General features: G+C 37.2%; 1 protein-coding gene across 2 annotated transcripts in view; it reads left to right on the plus strand.

The window, feature by feature from the left end:
• The window catches only part of atad2b (ATPase family AAA domain containing 2B), an 87,480-nt gene that overhangs the window by 6,666 nt on the left and 63,049 nt on the right, over positions 1–17,765 (plus strand). For both annotated transcript variants that reach the window (XM_051874739.1, XM_051874740.1), the window contains exons 7-19: positions 95–250; positions 591–666; positions 792–893; positions 1,018–1,129; positions 1,243–1,358; positions 1,503–1,677; positions 2,719–2,807; positions 3,074–3,233; positions 6,020–6,110; positions 6,955–7,266; positions 8,197–8,341; positions 9,125–9,311; positions 10,335–10,520. In XM_051874739.1, the coding sequence (XP_051730699.1) occupies positions 95–250; positions 591–666; positions 792–893; positions 1,018–1,129; positions 1,243–1,358; positions 1,503–1,677; positions 2,719–2,807; positions 3,074–3,233; positions 6,020–6,110; positions 6,955–7,266; positions 8,197–8,341; positions 9,125–9,311; positions 10,335–10,520 (1,907 nt within the window). The remainder of the gene's footprint in view (positions 1–94; positions 251–590; positions 667–791; positions 894–1,017; positions 1,130–1,242; positions 1,359–1,502; positions 1,678–2,718; positions 2,808–3,073; positions 3,234–6,019; positions 6,111–6,954; positions 7,267–8,196; positions 8,342–9,124; positions 9,312–10,334; positions 10,521–17,765) is intronic.

A 17,765-nucleotide genomic window follows, 5' to 3' on the forward strand; every position in this document is an offset into this window, starting at 1 on the left:
TTGACAGATATATTGGCCGATATTTGACATTTTTTAAGTATAGGTTTTTCTGTTTGATTGACGTCTCGGAACAATCCTCTTTCACATTTTTAAGAGTCTCACGAGGAAGGAGAGGAGGATGAAGATGTGGAGGCTGATGATGATGAAGACGATGAAGGAGACGAGGCAGAAGAGGTTGGAGAGGAGAACGATAGACCTTATAACCTCAGGCAGCGTAAAACTGTGCAGCGATATGAAGCTCCCCCAATAGGTACTCGCTTCGGACACATTCACACGAGCAACGAAACTCTCTATGCTCACTCTTTACATCTCGTTCAAACTTAAAGTCCCCCTGTAGTCAATAATTTTATCCCCTAACTCATCTTTAGTCACCAAAATGACATATTTAAATGTTTTTTCCTGTGAAAAAATTCTTCATGCCTTACAATAGCTTAAATGTAACTCTACACCCTTGCTTCATTTAGTATATGCGGAACCATGAATATGCAAATTAGCCCCGCCTCCACTCACTCACACCAGCTCAGAGATCCACTCGGTCAACTTTACTGTAATAAATGGTGCACAATTTTTCTTTTTATTTGTTTTCTCAGAGCCAGTGAACAGGAAGCAAAGCAAGGGCTCTCTGTTCGACACACACCGATCTCCTGCAAGAAGAAGCCATATTAGGTGAATGATGGTTATTTGCAGCAGTTCGGTTCAGATGTTTCTGTGCTTTGGTCTCATTTCTTTAATGATTTTTGGGTTGTTTAGGGTAGTTTATCATTTTTCGTCTTCTATGTTTTGATCACCAGAGTAAAGAAACATGCCATTCACAGCAGTGAATCAACATCATCATCAGATGAAGAGCGTTTTGAGAGGCGGAAAAGCAAAAGCATGAGCCGAGCTCGTAACAGGTGACATTGTTATCAAACTGAATGACTGTTTATTCGCTCAATTCGTGGTTTATTACAGAGCTAAAGTGTGTGAACTTTTACTAAGGTTTGACGTTACTTTGTTTTTGTCTATATTGTCTGACAGGTGTCTACCCATGAACCTGCGGGCAGAGGATTTGGCCAGCGGTGTTCTTCGAGACCGAGTAAAAGTGGGTGCCAGTTTAGCGGATGTGGATCCCATGAATCTGGACACTTCTGTGAGTCTTGGTGTTTTTATACTTTATTATCAGCTCCTTGATGCTTCATTGATTTCCACTGAGGAAAAAGATGCTTTGTGGGCTAGCATATGTTCTTGTCTCTTTCAATGCAGGTGAAGTTTGACAGTGTTGGAGGTCTCACCCATCACATCCAGTCTTTGAAAGAAATGGTCGTCTTTCCTCTACTATATCCAGAAGTGTTTGAGAAGTTTAAGATCCAGCCTCCAAGGTGTGGCTTTTTGCTTATATGATTTTTTCACAAGTGCTTTCCATTTTTTTATGTAAGTATGCATCAGACACTTAAACGTCTGTTGATGTTCTGTCTGAGGTAGAAACTAACATGTTTGCAACACAATTTTCCCCCTCCTTGCAGAGGATGTCTGTTCTATGGGCCTCCAGGAACTGGGAAGACGCTTGTGGCGAGGGCTTTGGCTAATGAATGCAGTCAGGGTGACAGGAAGGTGTCTTTTTTCATGCGCAAGGGTGCAGACTGCCTCAGCAAATGGGTGGGAGAGTCTGAGCGACAGCTCCGCCTACTTTTTGACCAGGTGATCTAGTAGACCCTGATCCCAGTATGACCTTGAGCTAGTTTATGCTGTCTTTGAGGTGACATTTGTTGATGAACAGATATGGCACATTCTTGGCCGTTTGTCTTGCATAAAAGAAAATCACTATTGCACAAATCCGCTTAAGTTGTTATGTAAAGAAATACCATTTCTGAGTCCAAACATCCACTTGTTTCAAGAGAGAATACAATCTCAACAGCTGTTTATGAGCATTATTTATTCATATTACACATTAAGGTAAGCTTTTATAAACTTATGGTGTACACTACAGCCTCTGGGCTAACAGAGACACCAATATTTAAACGATTCATAAAAAATGAAACGGTGATGTGTGACATCAGACTGAACAAGCGGATTAGGGATAATTTGAAAAAGTCTAAGTGTTAAATACTACTGTTAAGTGTTAAACTGCTTTGCAGTAATTAATTAGTTTAATAAATATTATAATATTATAAAAACCTTAGACTGCATTATAGTATTTAACATCTAATTTATACCATGAAAATAAACAACTTTCCACTAGTGAAAATTCTTATGTTAATTATGTATTTTAAATTCGGAAACAATCAAAATGGTTGAAATTAGATTTTATTTATTTATTTATTTATTTTATATATACAAAATAAGTGATATAATTATACTATTTATAATTATAATATTATACTTAATTTTATGTATAATTTAATATATATATATATATATTTTTTTTTTACAATTTTAGGAAAAAAGATTTGCATTTGGTGCTCCAAAAATCAAACAAAAACATTATTTTTTTCTACAGTAAAATCATAATACAGGATCTTTTAAACAGTGTTTGACATTTTACTTTTTTTTTTTTTTTTTTCTCTCCAAAGCTTCTTTTTCCTCTTTGTTTATTCTTATAGTGTATCACAAGTTGTCTTGTTGTCTTGAAACATATATCCCTATAAAACTGGTTTCAGGCTCTGTTCTTTCCCTAGTTATTTTGAAGTGTTAGGTGTGTGATTTTCCAGCCAGGTGATGTTTTCCTGTTCACCTTTGCAGGCATACCTCATGAGACCCTCCATCATCTTTTTCGATGAGATTGATGGCCTCGCTCCTGTTCGCTCCAGCAGACAGGATCAAATTCACAGGTAATGCATTCGAATTAATGTAGCGGGTATTGCAGAAGGTTTCATCATCAGGATTAGATAAGCTCCTGAAGAAATCAGATAGCTCAGTATGATTTCCACACAAATGGTTTTGGTATTACAAGGAACGTATAGTGAAAAACAAGATATTTCTTGCTCTTTTGAAATAAGAGTTTGATGTACTACCCACGTTTACACATCAACAAGTTTTGGTTTTACATGCAAAGAGGTTAGCAACTCGTTTTGTTTTCTGTTTTAATTTTTTTTAGCTCCATAGTGTCCACGTTACTGGCGTTGATGGATGGTTTGGACAGCCGGGGGGAGATAGTGGTCATCGGTGCTACAAACAGACTCGACTCTATCGACCCCGCACTCAGGAGGCCCGGACGCTTTGACCGGGAGTTTCTGTTCAACCTGCCAGATAAAAAGGTGCACAAAAACTTTTTTTACTTTGCCAAGTATTGTGTCCGTCGCCTGCAGCCAACTTACACTCTGTGTCCCAGAGAGTCCTTGGTGTCCCTCATTCAAAACACTCATCCTAAAATAGTCTGACAGCTCAGTTTCTAGACTTTTGCAGCCAGTCTGGTTGTTGAAATGCATCTTTTTTTCTGATAATCTCACATATTCTGTTAGTCAAGCTCTTGACAGCCAATACATTTTGATGAGATCAGTTTGAACAAAAGATTTTCAAGTTACTCTTAGTCAAAACAGTAGCTTGAGTGTAAAAATTATTTTAAACTAAGTATTTAGCTCTCCAATCTATAAATAAATAGATGCTAACTACATTCAAGCCATTGAGGGAAATATCTTTTTAAATTTATAACATATATATTTTTCCTTATTATAATATTATTTTGTACAGTATGGTCCAAAAGTCTGAACTACATTGAAATTTAAAACTTCATTAAAGCAATAAAAATGTATTGCTTTAAAATTTATTAAACATACAAAATATATTTTCACTAATGGTCTCAGACCTCATATATACATTTTTGATATATTATTTTATCTATTTATTATTCAATCAGAGTTATTACAATTTAAAACATAATTTGTAAAACATATAAAACATATATAAATTTTATATATATATATATATATATATATATATATATATATATATATATATATCAGTGGGTACGGAAAGTATTCAGACCCCCTTAAATTTTTCACTCTTTGTTATATTGCAGCCATTTGCTAAAATCATTTAAGTTCATTTTTTTTCCCTCATTAATGTACACACAGCACCCCATATTGACAGAAAAACACAGAATTGTTGACATTTTTGCAGATTTATTAAAAAAGAAAAACTGAAATATCACATGGTCCTAAGTATTCAGACCCTTTGCTCAGTATTTAGTAGAAGCACCCTTTTGATCTAATACAGCCATGAGTCTTTTTGGGAAAGATGCAACAAGTTTTTCACACCTGGATTTGGGGATCCTCTGTCATTCCTCCTTGCAGATCCTCTCCAGTTCTGTCAGGTTGGATGGTAAACGTTGGTGGACAGCCATTTTTAGGTCTCTCCAGAGATGCTCAATTGGGTTTAAGTCAGGGCTCTGGCTGGGCTATTCAAGAACAGTCACGGAGTTGTTGTGAAGCCACTCCTTCGTTATTTTAGCTGTGTGCTTAGGGTCATTGTACTCTGGAGAAGGTTTTCGTCCAGGATATCCCTGTACTTGGCCGCATTCATCTTTCCCTCGATTGCAACCAGTCGTCCTGTCCCTGCAGCTGAAAAACACCCCCACAGCATGATGCTGCCACCACCATGCTTCACTGTTGGGACTGTATTGGACAGGTGATGAGCAGTGCCTGGTTTTCTTCACACATACCGCTTAGAATTAAGGCCAAAAAGTTCTATCTTGGTCTCATCAGACCAGAGAATCTTATTTCTCACCATCTTGGAGTCCTCCATGCGAGCTTTCATGTGTCTTGCACTGAGGAGAGGCTTCCGTCAGGCCACTCTGCCATAAAGCCCCGACTGGTGGAGGGCTGTAGTGATGGTTGACTTTCTACAACTTTCTCCCATCTTCTGACTGCATCTCTGGAGCTCAGCCACAGTGATTTTTGGGTTCTTCTTTACCTCTCTCACCAAGGCCCTTCTCCCCCGATAGCTCAGTTTGGCCGGACGGCCAGCTCTAGGAAGGGTTCTGGTCGTCCCCAACGTCTTCCATTTAAGCATTATGGAGGCCACTGTGCTCTTAGGAACCTTAAGTGCAGCAGAAATTTTTTTGTAACCTTGGCCAGATCTGTGCCTTGCCACAATTCTGTCTCTGAGCTCTTTAGGCAGTTCCTTTGACCTCATGATTCTCATTTGCTCTGACATGCACTGTGAGCTGTAAGGTCTTATATAGACAGGTGTGTGGCTTTCCTAATCAAGTCCAATCAGTATAATCAAACACAGCTGGACTCAAATGAAGGTGTAGAACCATCTCAAGGATGATCAGAAGAAATGGACAGCACCTGAGTTAAATATATGAGTGTCACAGCAAAGGGTCTGAATACTTAGGACCATGTGATATTTCAGTTTTTCTTTTTTAATAAATCTGCAAAAATGTCAACAATTCTGTGTTTTTCTGTCAATATGGGGTGCTGTGTGTACATTAATGAGGAAAAAAAATGAACTTAAATGATTTTAGCAAATGGCTGCAATATAACAAAGAGTGAAAAATTTAAGGGGGTCTGGATACTTTCCGTACCCACTGAATGTATGTATGTATGTATGTATATATATATGTATATGTATATATATGTATATGTATATGTATGTACACACATTTAGATTGTGACTATTATTTTATTTACTTTTTCAATCAGACCGGTTTATTTGTCACAGAAACAGTAGAGTGGGGACAATAAACAAACTTGAAACAGATCGGTTTACATTGAATACCATATATAAATCTAGAAAACAAAACACCACAAGTTACTAATATAATTTTCAATCATAGTTACACCCTGTCATAGTTCATGACTGTGCATCAACTACGCTTGAGCTTTGTAGCTGAAATTGTAATATCAGTTCAGCTCTGTGCTGCTCTGATCTCTGGATGTGTATATTGTTTGTCTTCACAGCAGGGTGCTGGCTAATCAAACGTTAGCTCTTATGTTTTCTCCAGCCCCTTTGTTAAGAGTTTATGATCAAAACAGTTCCACTGTGCATTCTGAAGTGCTTTGTTTTATCTGTAAACTGTCCGTGTTATGCTCACCAACAGGCCCGAAAGCACATTTTAGAAATCCACACCAGGGACTGGAGCCCCAAGCTAGCTGAACCCTTCGTAAATGAGCTAGCCGAGAAATGTGTCGGTAAGATGAATGCAAAAGTGATGTTTTGCGTCTCAAGTCATTTCTTTCTTTCCACAAAAACACAGCCAGTCAGAACATGTTTGATGTTTAATCTACATTCAAAGTCAGATGTGAGCTACTTCATATCTCTGGATCATAAAGCGTTTTGATGTCTGATACTACCCACAAATGAACAATGCCAAAACAAATGGCAATGCCATTTTATGAACATTTACTATGTTTTACACACCTGTCTCAGGTGTTTGTTCATCAGGTTTTATCATTATTTAATGTAAGAACTTTGACTCACTGATGCATTTTATTTGCTTAAAAGTGAATAAAAAGAGTGTCTTTAAGTATCTTCTTGAGTATTGCCATGTTTGTTTGACTTAAAGTCCAAAATTAAATTAATTTTTTGCAATTTTCCCAAATTTTAGTAAAAAATGTGATTATGATAATAAAAAGGCATTTTTATTGTTTGTGTGTAAAATAAAATAAGGAAATATTTTCCTGATTTGTGTCATTTTTACAAATTTTTACCAAGGGAGAGGGGGATAAAATAAAATTTAATTGAAAATTTTTATTTTATTTATTTTTTTTTTTTTTTTACTTTTCCCAAATATAAAATTACAAATTTTGACTTTGAGTTGAATGGAACACAGCATTAATAATTTTACTGTTGGCAAGGCTACAATGAAAACATATTAACTAAAAAAATTATATTTTATCAATATATCTATTTATTTTTTGTGTAATTATGCAGCTATTAGCTTGTAAATATTTTAAGCTAGCTATTTACCAATTTTACCACGTAGTGACAATCTTGCCCCGATGTGTGTCAAACTGCTGTCTCCCTGTGTCTCAGGTTACTGTGGAGCCGACATCAAAGCACTTTGCACAGAGGCTGCGCTAGCGGCTCTGCGTCGGCGCTATCCTCAGATCTACGCCAGCAGCCAGCGTTATCAGCTGGATGTGGGCTCCATCGTTTTGGGGCCACAAGACTTTGGTCGTGCCCTGCGCTCCATAGTACCTGCGGGCCAAAGGGCCGTGGCCCCACCCGGCCAGGCCCTTTCCTGCGTATTGAAGCCCCTGCTGCAGCCCACGCTGGTTCAAACGCTTGCCTGCCTGATGCGAGTCTTCCCCCATGCAGAGCTCCTGCACAGGGAACACACACACGGTACGCCCTCCATTTCCTGCTGATGGTTTTTATTTTGTCCTCCGAGTTATTTCTGTTATACATCACAGGTACAAAAATTGCTTTAATTTGTTTTTTTTTCTTTGACCTTCTTTTCTCATCCATTCAAATCTATTTTTTTGTACCTTACGTATAGAGCTCTATAATTACCACCTCATATTTCTGCTGGGAATAGAATTTTCCCAGTATTTTTAATGACTGCTCTCTTTGTAGTAATAAGTCATGTGACACCAATCACACCACTTTAGTCTTGAGTTTTTCCTCTGCTATAGTTATACTGTTAAACTGCTTGTTTAAAGAGAAACTTCATATGAAATGTTAGAGATGATTGATAAATGTTAGAGATGGTTAAGAAGTTATATGAACAATTAAATGAAACATGAAATCAAAATTGAACCTCTTTTTTAAGTTGAAGAATGATATATATATATATATATATATATATATATATATATATATATATATATATATAATATTTTTTATGAATGGTTTTATGAATGGAATTTTTACAATTAAAGCAATCTTTTTCCTCTAGAATGGCTTTAAACTATTTTTCCACTCTATTTTTGATTTGGGAGGAAAATATATTTCATTTTTTATTGTCTCTTATTACTCTTCATTTTTTTTTTAATAAATGCAGAAATGATAAATTTGCCTCCTAAGATTTTCCTGATTTGAATCATTTTTACAAATGTATTACTGAGAGGTTTTAATTACATAAAAGATAATATACATTATTATTTTATTTTATTTTATGTTGAGTAACTTCCCTCAATATTAATGCATGAAATCAAAGCACTATTTCCTGCTGAATATTCTGTTTTCAGTTTTCTGTATTAGTTAAACTGGCCTCATTGTAAAGCACTGTGATTAGAAATGGAAGCATTTAAAGTTTCTTGTCGGTGATTTCAGACATGGACAATCATCTGTTGGTGGAGGACTCGTACAGCGAGGATGAGGAATGTCTTGGTGCTCCTTCCATTTATGAAACTCAGTCAGGATCGCCGAAGAAAGCAGCTTCCTGCGCGACCCATAAACCCTTTCTCCACTTTACCACGTGAGTCACATGAATTCATACAAAACTCAGTTGTCATCCTCAGCACCCTTTTGATTACTCAATACACTATGAAGACCCTTCATTTGTCATTTTACGTTGAAAGCATAATATTGTTATAAACAACGACTAGCATATAGCTGTTATCTATTAGATTTAGAATATTGGATCTTATAGTTTTTATTGTAATGTAAGAAGTTTAATTGCATTTTTATTTTATTCATTTAATTTTAATTTTTACCATGAATATAGCCTTTAATGCTGATATGACAATAGAAAATAAACAACAAACAAAATTTGCTACATTTAAAAGTTCCTAAACCTGAGAGCTTTATTTGAGAAAGTCAAGCACTGTGTTTTGCTGCCATCTGTTGGAATGCTGCAGAACTGAGATGGCTTGTGTTCCTCCACAGACCTACTTCAATTGTGTTTGCATTGATTTGTTCTTCATGGTTCAGTGATTGTGTTTTATGACATTAGCTTATGATCATCAATACTTGCAGCTCCTCACACTTAAATGAGATGTTGGCAAGAGGTTCATCTTAATATATTAATATACAGTATAGATGTCAAATGCATGAAAATTTGTCGTCCCTAAAGAGCTGCCAACGTAATCAATTACCTTCTTTATTGCTTATAAATCTTCATTACATTATTGGAGTTTTCATTAGTCATCATAGCTTGATTCCACTTGTCAGCAACTCTTCCTAAATTCAGAATCTAAGGTTGTGTCTCGATATAGATATAGATGGATGGATAATGACCTTCTTTTTTTGTTTGTTTCAGTTCTGCCTACCAGCAGCCCACCTCTTACCGGCCACGGCTGCTGCTGACGGGGCCCCAGGGCGCGGGGCAGAGCACACACCTGGCCCCCGCTGTGCTGCACCACCTGGAGAAGTTCACTGTGCATCGTCTCGACCTTCTCACGCTGTACTCCGTCAGTGCCAAAACCCCAGAGGAGTCCTGCGCTCAGGCAAGCTGAGATACACAATCACTTTTGAATATTTCACACATCCTGTGTGGGGCTGTAGGCTTGTAGTATTAATAATGTTGTGCTTAAGATGTGTGATCATGGTAGTCAGCGCACCCCATCCACCTTATTCTTAATGTAAGAGCGGGTCAGCCATTTGTAGCATGAATGTGCGAGGCTTCCGGTGTCATTCACTTAAATATATATATATATATATATATATATATATATATATATATATATATATATATTTCTTTGTTATTTCTTAAAATGAGACAAAGAGGGGTGCCTGAATACATTGTGAGAATCCTGGCTTATTGGTATGCTCACCAGATGATGCAAGTAAAATGGGGCGATAAAGTCTCTGCCCCTTTTGGGGTTAGTAATGGTGTGAGACAAGGAGGGATTTTGTCCCCAATTCTGTTTAATCTTTACATGGATGATCTATCTGAATGTTTGAATGCTTGTAAAACTGGGTGTATAATTGGGAATATTCTAGTGAATCATATTATGTATGCAGATGATCTTGTGGTGTTTAGTCCTAGCAGTGCTGGTCTTCAACAGCTTTTAACTATGTGTTCTGATTATGGTCTTGAGCATGATATATAATCCTGATAAGAGTGTGGTTATGATTTACAGAACTAAGGAGGATAAAAGTATAAAATTTCCAGTTTTCAAGTTGTCTAATAAGAGTCTCACTGTGTGTGCGAAAATAAAATACCTTGGACATTTCATCACTGAATGCATGACAGATGATGAGGATGTGTGTGGTATATGCTGTGGGCTGTATATGTTGTCTATTGTTTTTTTTTTTTGTTTTTTTTTAATTTGGACCTTGAGTCTGTAATAAAGATTGAGATATATATAAATGAAAAATATAAACATTTCTAGCAAATAATGAAAATGCATTGCTAAAAATAAAAGAGCAGTAAAAATGGAAAAGGTTGGCAGGACATACAAGAAATAAAAATGACATTTTTATTGTTGATCCCTTCAGTAGTATTATTAGTAATTGTGTGTTTGTAGGTGTTTCGTGAGGCTCGACGGTGTGTTCCCAGCATCATCTACATGCCTCACATTGGTGACTGGTGGGAAGCCATCAGTGAGACGGTCAAGAGCAGCTTCCTCACACTGCTGCAGGATGTGCCCTCATTCACACCGCTCCTCATCCTCGCCACAGCAGAGACCATCTACCAGCAGCTCCCTGACGAGGTGACCAATCTGTCCTCTGTTTCTCCACTGAACACACCCCTAAATACACTTCGTTGCATAACATTTTATGCTAGAGACATGAAAGTGTGTGGCTTGTTGTGGAGAGGAGTACTATTACTTTGCTACGGGTGAGGTGTACTTTTTTTTTTTTTTACCTACTGGAGAAGCTGCGTGGAAATCCATGCTTGAGTGCGTGGTGCTCTCATTATGTTGGGTAAAATCTGGCAAAATTACTATAAATAAATTTTTTTTTTTATTTATTTTATATATATATATATATATATATATATATATATATATATATTTACACACACCCACTAACAAAATAATCATTATTAGTAGTAGTATATTAAATATTACTAGTATTTAAAAAAATATTTTATTATATGTCTTCATTATATGTGTGTGTGTGTATGTATTTACACTGGTGCACCATCTGCCTATCCACTATGCCACAGGCCACCCTTTTTTCTTTTCCCTCAGTTTCTTTTCCACTTTTTGTCCGCCTGTTCTCCTTTTTCTTCAAGGTCTGACCTGTACCCGTCATTCCCTTTCTATTCTTTTCTAGTCCTTTTCTAAGCGCACCAGGGGCATTAAAATCAATTCTCAAAGACATGGCAGGAAGAGCATGTGAGAGAAGTCTTTAAAATAAAAGGAGCGAGAGAGTGGAAGGCAGAGATAAGTAATGCAGTATGAAGTCACACATACAAAAAAAAAAACGTTCTCCCTTAATTATGCTGACGGGGAGTCACTCTGGCAGCACTGCGGTTTCACCTCGCAATCCAGCATCAAGCGCCTCCAGTGGCTCATGCTGTGCGCCCCATGCATCCCAGGGTGCGTTGCTGGGCGACTGGTGATTGGCTGGTGGCGAAGCCCTTGATCATAGCCCCTGCTGAAGAGACTGATGCCCACCAGGAGGGCACGAGAGTGTTTAGAACAAAAGCATTAATGTTATTGACAGGCCCGTCTCTCGCTCACTCTTTCCCTGCTAGGTGTGTTCATTAAAGCCAGGCTCGTTCCTCTGAGGAAAGACACATGTTTAATTGATAGCAGAGGAGGATGGGTTGCTTATTTCACCCTCTCTGTGGCACTGGGTTTTGTCACACTTGTTTTTGTTTCAGTTTTTGACTCAACTTTCATTGTTGAAGGACCCTTTGAAGACCCCTGTGGTGTCTTCACTTTGAAATTCTACATATACGACAATGTTTTTATTTAGAATTTGCAGTCAGTGCAGATAATTCTATTCACGGTTATTTGTATAGTGCTTTTTACTATACATTTGTTTCAAAACAGCTCTACAGAAAAAAACATGTTTAAAATATTACAATCAAGAATCTAGAGGTGACTTTAAAGGACAAAAAGTGAATCAAAGAATCAAATAATGTGCAGAGATAAATATAGTCATTCGTAGGTTGATTTTGCTGAAAAGGGAAATTAAATGTTACAAATTGTATAAAAATGTATTTTATAAAAATGGAAAATTAAACATTATATGAAACTTTGATAACTGCCTTAATCTTTTAAACAACTGAGAAGATGGTGATCAAACTACATTTTATAAGAATCACCTGTCAACTTTATAATAAATGTTACATCAGCAAATGTGAGTAAAATTGGACGACTACAGAGACTCATCTCAAGATAACGCATTTAATAAAAATTATGAACAAAAAGATAATAAAAATAATAATTATTGGGTCATAATTATCGGCTAAATATGGTATTTAAATTACATTTGATACGATATTTAAAGTCCCCCTGTAGTCAATAATTTTATCCCTTAAAACTCATCTTTATCACCAAAATGACATACTAAATTTTTTTCACAAGAAAAAATGTTTTCTTCATGCCTTAAAATAGCTTGAATGTAACTCTACACCCTCACCTCATCTAGTATACGCAGATCAATGAATATGCTAATTAGCCCTGCCTCCACTCACTTGCACGAGTAAACGCTCAACTTACTGAAGTAAACGCAGCACAATGGTATCGCTTTTTACGACATCGGACACATAAAGGTAATTAATATGATTACCCTTTTGCTTGACTGTTATCAAACAGCTAATAATGCATGGCTAATGTTACACAAACCATGTTCCCATTCGCCATGTCAGAGTCAGACAGCTGCCTTCTAACAATCAGTATCCTTACAAATGCTTTGAACAACTCAGAACGTCAGTGGAGAAAGGCATATAGTTCATCATAACATCGTAATATACATCATACACCCGCCATATTGCTAAATCTACACGATTTTTTATATCAACAGAAAAATACTGGGATAACCTGGCTTCTCTCGAGACTCCCCTGCTAGTTCGCTGTTATGCTAACCCCGCCGGCACGTTGACGTGATTGATTACAAGGTAGTTTGTGATGTCAGAAACAACAGTGATATCAAACCGCGGGTTTAAGACTGTCTTTTTTTCACTGCAGTTTTAAGTTGAAAATACTCAGCAGTGGTGCTGACAAATGAATTTGCTCATGGCTTGTCTTAAAGCATATTAAAAATGCCACATAGACATAAACTACATTACAAACTTGGTTTTCAACAGCAATTCAGGCTTCTCTTGCACATCCTGGTCAAAAAGCATCCTTAAAGTGTATCCAGCGACGTCTCAGGAGGACAGGATTCCTCCTCAATCTTGCTCTGGCTCAGTTGTGGTATAGAACACCCACTTTTCATGATTCATTCCATTCCTGATGGATACAATCAAGTCCCGTCCTTGTACATCTTTTTCAATCAAATATGTCATTGTATGGAAGTAAAATGGGTTACGAATGTTGTTTTATGTCGAATTCAACCCCAAGTTTTGACAACCACAGAAGATCTGAAGTGGCTTTGAATGGTGAAGTGGGCAAATTCTGAGAATTGACTGTTTGAATCCACAAAGCTTGTTCCTGCTTTGAAACGTATCCCAAGGCCCCTTCAGTGGAATCGTACCATCCTCGCTCTGAATCGTACCACCCTTACCTTGGTGTGAGAGTCGTCTCTTGATCCGGGCAGGGGGTCCTGTGCTAAAGCTGCGATCAATACTGGGGCTTCACAGTAACACCACAAGAGCTCTACGGTCAGATTCTCCTTTAGAATAAACCATCCCGGCCTCTCCCACTCATGAGCACTTGAATCTAGGGCCTCTGAGATTTGGAGATTGAAAGCTTGTGTGTGAAATTTAGAAAGGAGCCCTGTAAAGGATCAGGAAATGTTTGGCCTTCACTGATGTCAGCAGGTAGTTATATGAAGTACCTGGTAGTCATGCTCTAGAATAAGATGGAAATGCACTTTCCTGTATGGAAAGTGACTTTTAAAGTAACCCCTGGGGGAAAGTACATGTGCGTAAGAAACTTATTGCATGTACTTAAGTGTTAAAAGTATGAGTGAATGGCATAAATAATGGTAGAGGAACGTGTTTGATGTTTTTTACGTCAACTCTTTTGCGTGGATGTGTTTGATGATTTCTGGAATCTGATGGATATATCTAGGGCTGCCCTCAACTAAAGATTTTTCTGATCGACTAGTAGTCGTTCCTTTTAAGCGATTAGTCGAATAATAGTTTTTTTAATAAACCATATAAACCATAATAATCATAATAATAAGCTTGCAGCAGCGCACCTGCAAAAGTAATGATTATGAATGTGTTGGGGGAAAACAGCAAGGAGATTGCTTTAGCATTTTAATAATTAATCGATAAACTAGTGTTTTCTGTATTTTCGACTACAGTGATAAATTCAACGATGCTCTTCATCTCCGCATTAGTATACATGCCTATATGCACGTTTCATATGGATTACATAACCTGAGAATATTTTTCCATTTGATTTGGTTCGTTTAAAAGTAGGCATTGCACTGTCTATAGATATATTTTTCATGTCTGTCAGGCATGTTTACATGGCGTTTCGTTTTTTTTGTTTTTGACACGCTCAAGTTCACAGAGGGAGATGGCAGAAAGTGCACTCTGTTTGCTTTCATTATTTTACAAAAGCACAATGTTTTGTTATTGTGAGTGCACACAAATAAAAGTAGACTCTTTACAGATTTGAAAGATGTATTACTTTTACTTTAATGACCAAATATGATGATAGCCCACATTTTCAAAATTGACACGTTATATTACCAAATGTGGTTGTACTATTAAAAAAAATCTAAACAGCAGCAACAAATTTCGGTTCTATACACCTCAAGTAGGTCTTAAGTGGGAATATATTGAACCTACTTTGGTTCAAGATTAAAAAAGGTCCATTAGCCCTGAGCTTATCTGCATTAAGTGCAGCCCAAATATGCAAAGTAGAAGTTCGAGAACAGTTTGCACTGGCCCTCGGCTTCTGGCACGTTCAGCGAGACAGCTGTCCTCTCTGCGGCACTGCACATCAGGGGTGAGGCCTCAGATAAATTAAAAGAAACTGCAACAAAATAACCACTACAAATCTCTCAACTCGTCCATTCCCTAACATTTCTTAAAGAGAATGACGTAGAGACAGATGCCAGTTCCATCTGTAAACAGCATCTGCAGTGGGGGTAGGTGGCATGGATCACAGGAAGGAGGTACGTGCCCCTGTGCTCGGCTGCGGGAAGAGTTTTGGCTCATGCCAGCACGTCTAGGAGGGATGCCAGTAGTCAGCTTCAGCAGTGTTAGGTTACACCTCAGTGTACACTTATTAGTTCACTGTAACACTTTCAGGGTCTGTCTATATAGTTATTACACTAATTTACAATCTCTACAATGTATTCAGTATGAAAAGGACGGTAGTATATATTAAGCTTCTAATAACATTGACATTGAGTTTTTTGTCTTTTTTAACTTGTTTTCCATTACAAAAAAAAAAAAAAAAACTTATTTTACAAATATTTTTGTCTAATTTTCCCATTTAAAATATCTAAAAATCCTTGAAACAATATAAATGTACTTGAGAAGTGGCAGTGAAAGGAGTTAAGGCTTGTTTTTAGAGATTGTGAATCTGAATGTATTTTGTCTAACTGCACTGGCAGATTTTTTTTCAGTTGCAAAGTACAAATATCACTGGAAAAAACATTTGTTTAAAAAATAGGATTTTTGAAGTGTATAACAGTTTGTATGTTGATTTTCCCAAGGTGTGAATTATTGTGACTCTTAAAGGAAAAGTCTACCCAAAAATGTTGTTTCAGACCTGTATGACTTCATTTCTTTTCACCACACAAAAGATGATATTTTGGAGAACATTGACTTTCATTGTATAGACAAAAAACATTTTCAAAATGTCTTCTTTTGTGTTCCACAGAAGAAAGTAAGTCACACAGGTTTTGGGACGACTTGAGGGTGAGTAAATAATGATAGCATTTCCATTTTTGGGTGAACTTTCCCTTTAAGTTTCAATCAGTGGAGTGTTTTTTTAGGAGATCCTCCAAAATTGACAGCAAATGGTTTGAAACACCCATTCTAAATGTACTTGTATGGTGAAACTTCATTTTACCTCTCTTTTTTTCTCCTTGTCATTGAACATCCTGAAAATGTCACATTATGAAAGTAAATTACATTGAACATGTCCTTACATATTGACTTTACATTCAGATATCACACCATTTTTCAAATCCCAGCTTTATTCTTTATCAGTCTATAGAGTTTCTTATGTACTTGTTGTTCATGTGAAGTAAAGATGAAACGTGTTTCAATAGGAGAAAGACAGGAAGAGACAAGAAATGTGTTTTTGATTTCCACATTTCCTCAGGATGTCTTGTTCTCTTGCGAGTTGAAAGGCCTATTTAGTCTCTCGGCTCTCTGCCTCTCAGAATCTGCATTAGTCTCCAAGGCTTCCATCAGCTCTGAGACAAATCATAAAATCACTACCTGGCTCTTTTGTTGGTTACTTGCTCTGCTTCCCTTCATCTCGCCTGAAGAGTTTGGAGCAAAGAAGCCTGAAAGCAACAAGAGTGCAAACAAATCTGCCAAGAAGAGAATAATGCAGTTGATGAGGGATTGTTTGGATCTTCAACACCCGCTCATGATTGGAAATTGAACTTAAAGTGCTCCGCAGATCCTCATTATGGAGAAATTCACTCCTAGTGCTGCCGCCCTGTTGTAATGTTTGGGGAGCCCTGGGGAGTTTTTAAAATGGCCCAGTTTGCACTTGGATATGAGAGCTTTCAGGTATTTAGATGTCTTTAGCCTTTACCTTGATTCATTTGTCCTGATTGCTGCAGCCTTTGGAGAAACTTGCATAAACTTATAGTAAAGTTTTAACTGCTGATTCAGTAAAAAAGCTCCCAGACTGCACTAATTGGACTGGCACAGCACACTTTACCATGTGAAATTAGAGTTGAATATAGCAATATGAAACTGCTCATTAAAACACTCTTCAGTGACACCTGTGACCATGTGCATCAGACACTGATCATTATTTTCAGGTTTTCTCTTCATGCCAGAGTCTTCGACTGTCGGGAAGGATGCGTACATCAAATTTCTTCTCCATCCTTTCATTATGTTTCGTCAAATCGCTCTTCATTAAAGCCTTTTGTTATCCTGCTCTTCTAATTGGCCAACTGACAGTGGCCATGATTTTGTCAAGTAGGACTTGTTACTGGATCACCATATTTTGTTGGTCCTGGAGCTACATTCTGTCTAACGCTGATCACTAACTACCCGTAAAATTAGAGATTATGATTGGCTGTTTAAAAATCAAGTTGTAACCCTAATCTAATTAACTAGCCTCAAATTATGCATAAAAAAAATAAAATATATTTTAATTTGGAAGATAAACACTTTTTCGGTGGGCGTCCACCTCACTCATCACATACATGTTGTTCACACATCACATTGGTTTGATTTTCTTCCTGCTTTGGATTTCACCCTATAAATACTGTATGTTTACCAACAAACTTTCTTTTTGAACTTCAAGCTGAGCAGAACAATGCTTCACGCCAGGAGAAATATTTTCAAGAGTTAGAGTCCGTCATGCACTATGCTTTCGGGGGGGAAAACGAGAAAAAAAACAACAACAACATAATCCTATGCAACAGAACAAAGAATGCTGTGGGAAAACCAAACCGACAGGGTTCAACACAAGTTTTAAATGAGTTTGTATTTAGTCTGTCTCACTTTTTGAAGAAATGTGGGATGTTTTTTTCTTTTTTCTTTTGGAGTTCCAGAGATCTGATCACTGCTGGTTGGCAGCATTTGAAGAGCAGTATGGGTGCCTTCTCCATATGATGCCTTCCATGATTTTCACGGCAGATGTTCGCACTGTTTGTATATATGTTGAATTCACGAGCCACTG

The sequence above is a fragment of the Ctenopharyngodon idella genome, chromosome 20, assembly GCF_019924925.1.
Source record: "Ctenopharyngodon idella isolate HZGC_01 chromosome 20, HZGC01, whole genome shotgun sequence".
Classification (NCBI taxonomy): domain Eukaryota; kingdom Metazoa; phylum Chordata; class Actinopteri; order Cypriniformes; family Xenocyprididae; genus Ctenopharyngodon; species Ctenopharyngodon idella.